Raw genomic sequence first — 12,752 nt, 5'->3', positions numbered from 1 at the left:
ATCTATCTATCTATCTATCTATCTATCTATCTATCTATCTATCTATCTTCATCTCTGTGTGTGTTGGTAAATGGGTACATATCAATAAATAGTAGATGACCCAGAAAATAATGGAGAAAAATAAGAGGAGGAGAAGTAGGCAGCAACATATTATCAGTGATGACTTCTGTGCAAAATATTTTCTAAAGGTTATAATCTGTAAGATATATAATTGAAAAAAATTTAGGGACAAACATTCAACAAGAGGGGAACAGAATGGATAGAAAGTATAAGTACTACATTGATAAGACTATAATGTTAAAATTAAAACAAACAGAAAATACTCCCACATGTTGGATAGACCATCTATCAATAATCTACAGGAAGACAGAGACAAGACTCTAACAGTTTAAGCAGGGAAGATGGGTTATGGTCTGCATCATTGGGTGATATATAGAGATAGATAGGTGATAGAGATGAGAAAAAGATCATGGATTCACTGAAATAGCTGAGGTAGCAGAAAATCAATTCTTTGGTTCAGAGGAAATGAATGATTGCTCTTAGCAATAAGAATACCAAATTGCTACCTAGTGATACTAAAATTTTATTTGTTCTACTTTTTTTCTTGCTTAAATTGTAAGGATCACTTGGCATTTACTTCTAGTTCATTTACTTAAAGAGTTTAAGATAACCTTGGTCCAAAAGCAAGAAAATTCTGACTTGTACTTAACCAATATTGATCAGATTTGTCTTTGTTTGCTGGAAAAAGAAAGAAAGAAACAAAGAGAGAGAAAGAGAGACAAAGGAGGAAAAGAAAGAATAGAAAAGAAAGAAAAACTTTCTCTTTCATCTGCTGTGAGAGAAGGCAGTGTGATGAAGTAGAAAATTCACTGGGACTAGCATTAGAAGCTCTGGATTCTAGTCCTAGCTCTACCATATAATGGATTTGTGCTGATTTTCACTTTGTATAATCCCATTTACATTGGTGTTTACAGTCTTTCTCCCCCATTCGAATATAAACTCCTTGAGGGCTGGGATGATGTTTTTTTTTTTTGTTTCTTTGTATCCTCAGCATGATCACAGTGTCTGCCACATTAGAACACATTTAATAAATTCTTGTTCATTGACTTCCTAAAAGGAACACATTTGATTAGTTGCATTGTAAGTTACCTTTCTGTGTGAATATTCTTAAAATCTATGCTTAGAAAAGGGTGTGAAGCTTTAATATCTTCTAGTTAATAGAGCATCATTGCACATGGCCCATTTTCAAACAAAATATGCTGAAACTATATTGAAAATAATTTCCTTTCTGTTGATTTCAAGGACTCATCCACATCTCATAGCTTCTTAAAACTGATTGATATGTATATATTTTTTAAGATTTACAAAATACCTTACATCTATCATCTCATCTGATCATATCACTTTGAGATGAGAACTATAGCCTTTTTTAAGGAAGGGGAGATGGTTAGACTCATCTTTTCATTTCTTTAGTATAGTCCCAGTGAGTAAACTCCCTTCACCAATGCAGATCTGTCCCTGCTCTACAGCTTAGTTTTATACAGTGGTCTGGAATAATGAAAAGTTAAGTGACTTGCCAGGGTTTTACCATCAAGATGTGTCAGAAGTGTGACTTGAAGCCAGGCCAAATTTGTATCCATTTTGTCACAGACTACAGACGTTCTATCTATTTTTCAAATGAGAAAACTGAAAATTTATAGAAACATCACTCACTTGTTTCTACTTAGCTAATAAGTGGTGGTAGGGGTAGGAGTCTAAGTCAAGCCTCATCTTTCTCAGAGTCCGGGAAAAACCACTAAAATTCATGGCTTAAAAGCAAACATCATCATGAGGTATTTCTACTATATTACAAAAACAGGAAAAGCCAGCTTATAGATAGCTTTGGTTAATAGAAGCCAAGCAGCACAGGCATTGTTAAAAGGACCAAAGGGCAGCTGTCAACAAAAAGGGCAATGACTGGAAGTCAAGAGAGCTGACTTTTAGTCCTAGTTGCAACATTAATGGACCATATTACCTTGGGAAATTCACTTCATTTCTCTAGGACTCCATTTCCCACATCTACAAAGTTAAAGGTAAGGGATGGGCGACCAATGATGGTCTCTTTCAGTGACAGCTGGAACATAGGTTTCAAATATGACCTGTATGTATGCCATGGCTACACGTCCTCTCCCCACGCAACATGACCAAGTATGATATGAAACTGATTAAAATATAATTGGCCAATAATTAACCAAACACATAAAATACAATAAGACATAGATAACATTACATTTCCCCTCATTTAATAGCATTTTATCTTTTTTCCAATTACATGTAAAGACAGTTTTCAGCAATCACTTTTATATAATTTTGAGTTATAATTTTTTTCTCTTTCCTTCCCTCCTATCTCCCTTCCACAAGATGGCAAGCAATTTGATATAGGCCATACATGTACAATCATATTTGACATATTTCCACATTAGTCAGATAACATTAAATTTCAAAACTCAGTCAATATGTGACCTGAAGAAACACAGGTTAGGTTGAATACACCTGTTTCTATCCAAGTTTGACAGCACTGGTCTGGATGACTTTATAAAATCACTGGGGACAAACTGTTTTGGTTTCTTCTTCTATATTATGGATTTCTATAGAGTAAACAAAGGGGTTAAGAAGTACTCCAACACACTGAGTCCTTCTTTGCCTGACTAATTAAATGTAAAAGAAACTTGTTTGATAATGTAATATAGCAAACAGAATAAATGACATTTTGAACTCAAGAGTTTAAGAATGAAACAAATAGGATCAAGGGAAGAAAGGGAAGAAAGTGGGAATGCCTTTTCTGCCAGGTTCTACTCTGATGCCACTGGGCTATGAACCAATTGATGCTCAATTAGTGTTTCTGTTAAATGGATTCAGGAGGTAGCTCATTTGCATAGCAAAAATATACTACTGCTCAATGAAGCCTCAAGTAGGTCATAGTTGAGAGAGATGGAAATGTATGGCTCACTGCACTAGCAAAGGGTCAATTAATTCTTGGCTACAACATTTAATGAAACAGGCAGCAACTCATTTACATTCATAAATCCACTGATTCTCTGCTGGATTTTGGCTAGAAAAATAATATATGAAAGAATAGAGAGATAATTTCTGAGCAATCTTTAACTTTATCAGGCTGGTTTGCCTATATCTTTTTTTAGACTTGTCCTTCAATTTCATTAGTATAGGGAAAACTCAAGGAGGAAACTTCTAATGCAGATCAGTACCTACTCTACATTTTACAGCCTTGGATAGTTGCTTGAATCACTGAAAGATTAAATAATGTGCCTAGTTTCATCTAGCCAGTGTTCACGAGAAGACAGACTTACATCAATGTTTTGCTGATCCCAGGCGAGGTGTCTATTTAGTATGCCACCTTATTTCTCAAAAAATAATCAACTCATATTAAATTTAAGAGTTTGGGGCAACATCTCCTGCCTTTTTCAGTTAAAAATCTAGACAGGAAGTCCTCAGCTTATAAAACTTGAATGTTAATACAAAAATATAATATTTTATGTCCATTCTTCCATTGTTTCATGTTGGACACAATAGCCAATGTTTCCTGTCTTATCATACATTATCTGCAAGTGTCAGCCAAGCAGAACTTCTTGTTTTTTCCCCATAATACATCCCATCTCTTATTTTCTGCTGATCCTAGTATACTACATCCTTATCTCTACTATCTATCTTTCCCATTTTTCTTAATATCACTTTATTCTTATCAATTATTAAGGACCTCACTCAAATATTATATTTTGTACCTACTTTGTATATGTTTGATGTGAATGAATGAATGCATTTATCAATTACGTACTACATTAAAAACACTGAGCTAAACAGTAGGGACATAAATAGAAAAAAAGACAGTCACTTTTTCAAGGAGTTCCTGTTGTAATGGTGAGACAACACACATGGGAGCTTTCACTTAAAAATCATATAGATATGTTTCATAGTTTCTTTTTTTTTTGTTTTGTTTTTAGGATGAAATGGAAAAACATATGACATTGACTCATCTACAGTATCATTTCCATAGATAACATTTTTTTTTCAGTTATGATGCAGTGTCATTTGATACTTGGTGGATAGCATTGTTCTTCCATAGTATCACAGTTTCATGGCCCTAGGCCATATCCATGGTGGTCATGGTGAGGACTGTGATTTGAACTTCTTAGCACATGCTGCCTCTCTCTCTCTCTCTCTCTCTCTCTCTCTCTCTCTCTTTCAATGGCTTGCTCTTTAAACAGGGCTGGCTTGACTGACCTTTGAATGACTATTGTTTGCAGCTGTGGGGGATATATAGTTCCTTCTCCATAAAAGTTGCTTCCCCACATGCTAGCGATATTATTTAGATTGGCACATGATATTTACTCCCATAAACTAAATGATTCCTCAGGGCATGGAATGAGAATATATACACACATATGCATATATGTATGCATGTGCATGTATATGTATATACACATATGTGTATATATACATACATATATACATAACACACATACAAATAGATGCATAAATGCATATACACATATGCATTTGGAATATAGATAGATAGACTGATTGATTGATAGCTTTGTCATTATCTCCAAAGATAGTGTGTAGCACATATTAAGTACTTAATAAATTATGATTTAATGAATGGACATTTAATTAAAAGATCCCAAAATTGCAGGAACTCATTAGTGCTCACCTGCTGCTTCAGTTCTTAATAATTTGGATGGCTGACTGTGTTTCCCAATTCCAATGCTATTGCCAGCAACAACACAGAATTCATACTCCACCCATGGGTTCAAGCCCACCACTGTTGCAGTGTGCATCTTCCCATTGAGAATTTCTGGAACTGAAAATATTTAGGGGAATAAGTCAAATGTCTTGACAATAGCCAAATTAAATTAACTTCTTATCATAGAAAATGTAATAAATATTTCTTACTTGTGGAAACAGCCAGCGAGCCTACAGAAAAAGGTGTCCAGATCTGGACAGTATATATTTGAATAGGACTATTCTAAGTCTACAGCAGAGCTGAGAAGTGGTACTTGAAATGTTCTCTATTCTCATATTATTTGGTGGACCTGGGGGACCTGTAAAAAAGATATTTTATGATGACTATACCAAAGGCTATTAAAAATCATTGGTTTGTGATAGGTGTGGTTTATTCTTTCCTTGGCAGTCAAGGAAAATAAAATTTGTGAATCTTACATAAGTATAGACAATATATTAATTTCCTGAAAGTCTTTGGTAATTTATACAACATGTTTAGATATTCTTTTTAGAAACTCAAATAATTTCAGAATCAGAGGGGATCTGTACTCCAAAGAATTTCTAGTTCAACATACACAGTAAATGTTCATTCAGCCTGTGGTTGAAGAATTCTAATGAGAGGAAACCTACCACTCATTAAGAGAGCCATTTTTAATAGCTCCAATTAATGGAAACTTATTTTTTTAACCCTTACACTACAGCAAAATGTGTCTCTTGACAATTTCAGTTCATTGTTTCTAGTTCTGCTCTTTTGGGCTAGTTGGAACAAGTTTAACTCAATTTTCCCATAAATCCACAAGTTATTTTCATGGTTCTACTTGAAGACAGCTTCCATGTCCCTCCAACTCTCCTCTTCCTCTTGATAACCATCCCTAGTCCCTTCACCTAAACTTCATAAAACATGCCTGCAAAACTTTCCCTTTCCTAGTTATCATCCTCAGACACATTCCAGTTCATCAAGGTCCTTGATAAGCTGTAGTGTTCCAATTGAAAAACCAATGTTTCATACATCTTTTGTCCAGGACTGAGTACAGTAGGACTATCACTTCCTTATTCTTGAAAGCTATGCTCCTCAATGCAGTCTAAAAATATTTTGACATGCTTAGTCACCATATCACATTACCGAATCCTATTGAACTCCTACATCTCCTTGGATGTATACTTGTGAAGTTGATTTTCTGGATCTCAGTGCAAGACTTCATACATAATCTTATTACATTTCATCTCACAGATTTTTTTCCCCAATAGTCTAGACTGCCAAGAACTTCTAGGTATATGATCCTACCATCCATTGTAAATATAAGACAATACCATGAGGGTGATGGAGATGTCCCTGTAAGTATTCCTTAAATAGTGTTCTAAATCTGGCATCTAATTGAACTCATTGAAAATCTAATCCAAATAACAAGATATCTCTCTCCACTCCTTACCCCAAAAGCTAACTCAGAGAGAAAGCTTTACAAAGGTGTGGAAGGGTCTAAGAGAACATACGCAATAAAAACACTATACAATAATACTGCTTTATTCAGAGGTGCACATAATTCATATTGACTGATATTTTCCATCCAAAAAAATTCCCCACTGATTCTTAATGGAGAAAAATGGATAATTCAAACCTGATTAATTCAAAGTCCATTTTTTTTTCTTCCTCAGTCCCCAGGGTTAGAAAATAACAAGATTTTACTGAATCACTACTAAGACTTGGCCTCTCATGACTCTTCTACTTAAGTATTAAAACTGCCCAATTTCTAAAAATATATTCAAGCCATATGCTTGCATATTTTCTCACTTTTACCTTACCTCTAACAATGATATCTGCCACTGCAGACAGACTGTCTAGAGTCATTTGTACCATGCATACATATTTTCCAGAATGATTCAACTGAATTTCTCTTATCATCAAATCTCCAACAGATTCCTGGAGATAAAAGGAGCAAGAGTATAAAAACATAATCACACACAGCAGGTCCCTCATTTGGAATATTCCTAGAGATTTCCAAATATTAAGAGCAAGACAATTGTGAAATTAAAAGATTCACTCATATCATCTTTCCTTTCCTGTACTTGATCACTTTTTTTTTATTTTATGTATTAACATTCCACATGTAACATAAGCATCTTTATTAAATACATAAAACCACCAAGAACACAACAGATGCAGCTTCATAAAACAAGTGAATATCTATTCACATGAAGAATAATGATAAAACATATTTCTGCAATCCAAGGTCTTGTTTCATTTTATTATACAATAAAGCAACTTACTCCTCCAATTCTTTCAAAATGAGGCACTCCTCTTTGGAAATCAATAATATGCCCATTAAACGACCACGTGAATACAACCTCAACAGAAGGATCATGAAACACCTGACAAGGTAGGACTATACTCTCACCAACAGTAACACCCATTTGAGGGGGTGAAATGGTAATTATGGTCCTTTCTGTTGAGAACAAAATGATCTTCATTATTAAAAATAACATAAGATAAGATAAAACAACAGATATATTTAGATGTTTGAATAAACAGTGTACTAGTTTTGAAAAAGATAAATTTGGCCTAATCTTCCACTACTTTATTTCCTAAAGGTATTTCCGAGTAAATTACCAGCTAAAATTTATTATTCTGGTTGAATTATTTATTAATTGTATAAATTGTACCTATAAATTAGTTATACTAAATTGTACCTATTTTTATGGAAGACAGAAGACATGGTACACCAAGGCCACAAATCTATGAAACAAACCACATCTCGAATTGTCTCACTCTCAAATACTGAAATCAACACAGTTTAACTAGGAATCAAACAAAAAAGTTATACATTATTACCACTGCATATGGTTTGTCTGTAGGAATTTGTCTTTATACTTAATTAAAAAATGTAAACTTCAGAAAATTTCACACAAATATCTCAAACTGGACATAGGTAACTGGCAAAAGTCTTCAGTTAAGATTGACCATTTCAGTCATTTTCAAATCTTTTTGTCCTCATTTGGGGTTTTCTTAACAAAGATACTGGAGTAGATTGTCATTTCTATCTCCATCTCATTTTATAGATAAGGAAACTGAGGTAAATGACGATAAATGACTTGTCTAGGGTCATTCCGCCAATGAGTGTCTGAGGCCAGAGAAGTCTTCCTTTCTCCAGGCCTTGTTCTCTACCCACTGAGCCACCTAGCAGTCCCTGGCAAAAGTTTATCATAATGTAAAATCTACTAAGGTATTGACTAAGCAAATATTAAATAAGTGGCAATGTTATTTGGATACAGAAACAAAAATGAAACAATCTCTTGCCCTCAAGAAGCTTTCATTCTTTTGGGGAAAACAGCATGGGCAGATATGCAAATATATGCCATGTAAACTAAAGGAGAGTGATTAACAAGGGGGATGCACCAGCAATGGCAGGGATCAGGAAAGGCCTCAGGTAGCAGGTGGTACATAAAATGAATTTTTAAATATGCTAGGATTTCTGTGAGTGGGGTGGGTATCTTTTCCAGGTAAGAGGGACAGCCTGTTCTAAGATACAATGATGAAAGATCTAATGCCACTTAGGAGGAAAAGGAAGAAGGTCAATTATGTTGTACTATATGTGAAAGGGAGTAATGCTAGATAAAAGCTGGGAACATCAGTTGAAACAAGGTTGTGAAGGGCTCTAAGTGTCAAATAGAAGTTTGTATTTGATCCTAGAGACAATAAGGAGAAATTGGAGTTTATTGAATAGAAGAGTGAAAGTCAAATCTATGTTCTAAGAATCCCTCTTAAGCAGTGGCATAAAAGATGAGCTGACTGAGTTATTCCTTCCATGGTTTATAAGTATTTGTCATGTGGGTCAACTGGAATAAACACACACACACACACACAACATATTACATGATTTTCAACTTTTGCTAGGGCTAACATATGCTTTTCTTTGACATTCTTTATGTACAATCATAATTGTGTGGCGTTATCATAAATGTTACCAATGCAAATATGAAGAAGATTTCTATCATGCAGATGTAGCAAAGAGATGATTCATTGATTTTTCCATTTTCTTCTTAATTATAAGAAACAGAGACAATAGTACCATACAGTTTGCTTGTGAAAAAAGTGACTTTTTTTCACCCTTTGGGGCATAAGGAATGTAAGATATAGGGAAATGAAATGCCCTTCACAATTTTACTGAAATAATTTTTGTCAAAAGTATGAGGGACCATGTCTTTTCATTCTTTCTCCTTAATGAAAATGAAAAGTTTCCATATAGGTCTTCAATATGGAAAATGAAATTTAGTTGTACTCTATCAGGCAGAGATGAAAATAAGTAGAAAAGGGGTTTAAGTTGTAACTATGTGATGGCTAAATAAAATGGGAAATAAAAATAAAAAGCAGGATAGGCCAAATGGTTAAAAATCCACTGAAGTGAAGAGCTCTTTAAGAAGTGAAATAGACAAACTTGAAAACATTGCAAAAAATAACTGAAGAAAGCACCTCTTAAAAGGTAGGACTGGACACGTGGAAAAAGTGGTACAAAAGCTCACTCACGAAAATAATTCCTTAAAAGTAGAATTATTAAAGTGTAAGCTAATGATTCCATGAGACAATGACAAACAATATTACAAAATAAAAAGAATGGAAAATGGAAGAAAATATGAAATATCTCATTCAGAAAACAACTGACCTGAAAAATGGATTTAGGAGAGAAAATTAAAGAATTATTGGACTACCTGAAAGGTATGATAAAAAAAAAGAGCCTAGACATCATCTTTCAAGGGATTATTCAAGAAAACTGCCCTAATATCCTAGAACCAGTGATCACCTCCTAAAAAAAAGGTACTAAAATAAAAACTCCCAGAAATATTATAGGCAAATCCCAGAGCTCCCAGGGCAAGGAGAAAATATTGCAAGCAGGCTGAAGGAAACAATTCAAATATTGGTTAGCCCTTGTCATGATAACTCAATAGTTAGTAGTTTCTACATTAAAGAAACTGAGGTCTTGAATTATGATATTCTGGCAAATATCAGGCAAAGGAGATAGAATTACAACAAAGACACCCAGCAAAACTGATTATAGTCTGTCAGGAAAAAAGATGGATATTAAATGAAATTAAGGAGTTTTAAGCATTCTTATTGAAAAGATCAGAGATGAATAGAAAATTTGATTTTTAAATACAAGACTAAAAAGAAGCACAAAAAAGTAATCAGAAAAGAAGAATAATAAGGAATTCAATAAGGTTGAACTGTTTACATTCCTACATGGAAAGATGATGTATTTAACTCTTAAGAAATTTATCATTATTAACACAATTAGGAGGTGTACACATAAACAGGGGTCAAGGTGTGAGTTGACTATGATGGGATGATATAAAATGAAGGGGTGAGAAAAAGGAATGTACTGGGAGAAAGAAGAAGGGAGAAGCAGAATGGGATAAATTATCTCACATAAATAAGGCACAGAAAAGGTTTTTTCAAAGGCAGGCAACACTTGAATCTTATTCTTGAAAAACTGACTGAAAGAGGGAATAACATATACACACAGCTCAGCAGAGAAATAGATTGTATGCTACAGGAAATTAGGAATGGAGGGAGATAAGAAAAGGGGCATGGTAGAAGGGAGGGCAGCTTCTTGCAGGAGGCACTAGTTAGAAACAAAATATGTGGAAGGAGGGACAGAGCAAAAGAAGAGAGAGAAAGAGGGGGAGGGAGGGAGAGAGAGAGAGAGAGAGAGAGAGAGAGAGAGAGAGAGAGAGAGAGAAGGATAAACAGAGGAAAATAAGGTGGAGAAAAACACACAGTGATTGTAACTGTGAATGTGAATTGGATGAACTCAACCATAAAATGGAAGTGGATAGCAGAGTGGTTTAAAAACCAGAATCCTGGAGTATGTTTATAAGAAACACACTTGAAGCAAAGAGACACACACAAAATAAAGGAAAGGAGCTGGAGCGAAATCTATTATGCTTCAGCTGAAGTAAAACAACAACAGCAATAACAACAACAAAACAATGGTAGCAATCATTATTTCAGACAAAGCCAAAACAAAAAATAGATCTAATTGGAATAGGTAAGCAAGAAAACTACAACTTGCTAAAAGTTATACTTGACAATGAACTAGTATCAATATTAGACATATATGTGGCAAAAGTCTAGAATCCCAATTCTTTTTTATTAATCAATCAATTAATTTTTATTTTTAACATTCACTTCCATAAGATTTTTAGTTCTAAATTTTCTCCCCCTCCCTCACCTCAAGATGGTGTGCAATTTGATAAAGGCTCTACATATACATTCATATTGAACCTATATTCATATTAATCATGTTGTAAAGAATTAGAACCAATGGAAGGAACCACAAAAAAAGAAGAAAAAAAAGAGAGAGATAGCAAATAATATGCTTCAATCTACATTCAGACTCTGTAATTCTTTTTCTAGATGTGGATAGCATTTTCCTTCCTGAGTCTTTTGGAATTGTCTTAGATCCTTGCATTGCTGAGGAGAGCTAAGGCTATCAAATTTAGTCATGGCGGAATGTTGGCAGAATGTTGCTGTGGCTATGTACAATTTACTATGTACAATTTTCTCCCGGCTCTGCTCACTTCACTCAGCATCAGTTCACATCAGTCCACATTTTTCTAAAGTACACCTTGCAATTTATGTGCTGCTGAATAGAGGTAGAACAAAAATATCAAACAGTGCTCATTGAATCCATTACAAATTTATGTGAAATAATCACAACTGAATGTTCACTGTATCAAAACAACACTTTTACACTTCCCTAATGAATTCATTAAATTCACTAAACCATTCATCACAGAAGTATTCTAAAACTTTTCATCCCTTCTCAAACTTCCCATGCCACCTCATCTTCTTACCCTTTCAAGTGAGAAGTATGTCTCATATTTTCTGGAAGGAAATTGAGAATATTTTCCCAGAGCACACTCCTTTTCTCTGCTAATTTCACATCACTTGCATGTGTTCTCACACTATTCTCTTCTTTCATCATGTTATGTAATATGAAAATATATCTGTTTAATATCTATAAACATCCAATTTTATGTTGTTAACTGTTAATACACTCCATTATGTATATGTATAAGTATATATGTATATATATCATATTGATGCATAATATGACACATGTCAATATATAAATATAAACTTAATGGATTATATTAATATACTTTTGTGAAAGAAGAATTAAAATAAACTAATGCTTGAATTAGGAGGTAGGCTAATAACAAGCACATTTCTTTCTTTATAAAAAGTTTTATCAAATATTTGAGTTTTTAACACTATAAATATCTATAAATTATATCACTCCATGAATTGTATCTTTTTAAAAAAAAAAGTAGGGCAGCTAGGTGGCACAGTGGATAAAGCACTGGCCCTGAAGTTAGGAGGACCTGAGTTCAAATTCGGCCTTAGACCAAACACTTGACACTAACTAGTTGTGTGACCCTAGGCAAGTCACTTAACCCCAATTGTCTAAAAATCAACAACAAAAACAAACAAACAAAGTAAAATGATAAAGTAAAACTAACATTATATGACCATATTTAAGAATACATGCACCATTTTACAAGTATATTTCCCCTCACCTCTCTATTTAAAAATTAATTAATTAACATAAATCTACTTTCTCTCCCTCTTACCTCTAACTCAATAGTTTGAAAAGAGGGGAATAAAATTAAAAATCCTTTTAATATACATAGTTAAGCAAAACAATTTCCCTCAATGTAAAAAAAAAACCAAAATGCATCTTATTCTGTGCCTTAAATTCATCACCTCTCCCCTAGTAGATAGTATATTTCATAGTAACTCTAAACTGACAGAATAAATTAATAAAAAGAAATAAAAAATTTAAATAAAAAAGTTTGATTAGAATGATTAAAATGCTTTGAAAAAATGATACAGGGATTTTAACATATATCCATGCACCCATACATTTCCATACCCACACACATATATATGTATGTATACATATATGCATATATACACA

The 12,752-nt window shown here is 33.8% G+C and overlaps 1 protein-coding gene across 1 annotated transcript in view; it reads right to left on the bottom strand.

Moving 5' to 3' along the window:
* The window catches only part of LOC114044482 (contactin-6-like), a 333,761-nt gene that overhangs the window by 45,090 nt on the left and 275,919 nt on the right, over positions 1-12,752 (bottom strand). Inside the window, 5 exon segments of the mRNA XM_027863984.1 lie at positions 4,709-4,858; positions 4,951-5,031; positions 5,034-5,099; positions 6,580-6,697; positions 7,045-7,220. Coding sequence (XP_027719785.1) covers positions 4,709-4,858; positions 4,951-5,031; positions 5,034-5,099; positions 6,580-6,697; positions 7,045-7,220 — 591 coding nt within the window.

Source organism: Vombatus ursinus, unplaced genomic scaffold (assembly GCF_900497805.2).
Source record: "Vombatus ursinus unplaced genomic scaffold, bare-nosed wombat genome assembly UNPS02014773.1, whole genome shotgun sequence".
In the NCBI taxonomy this organism is placed as follows: domain Eukaryota; kingdom Metazoa; phylum Chordata; class Mammalia; order Diprotodontia; family Vombatidae; genus Vombatus; species Vombatus ursinus.
Note: the sequence above shows the minus strand (reverse complement) of the source record. Positions and strands in the feature narration are given on the sequence as shown.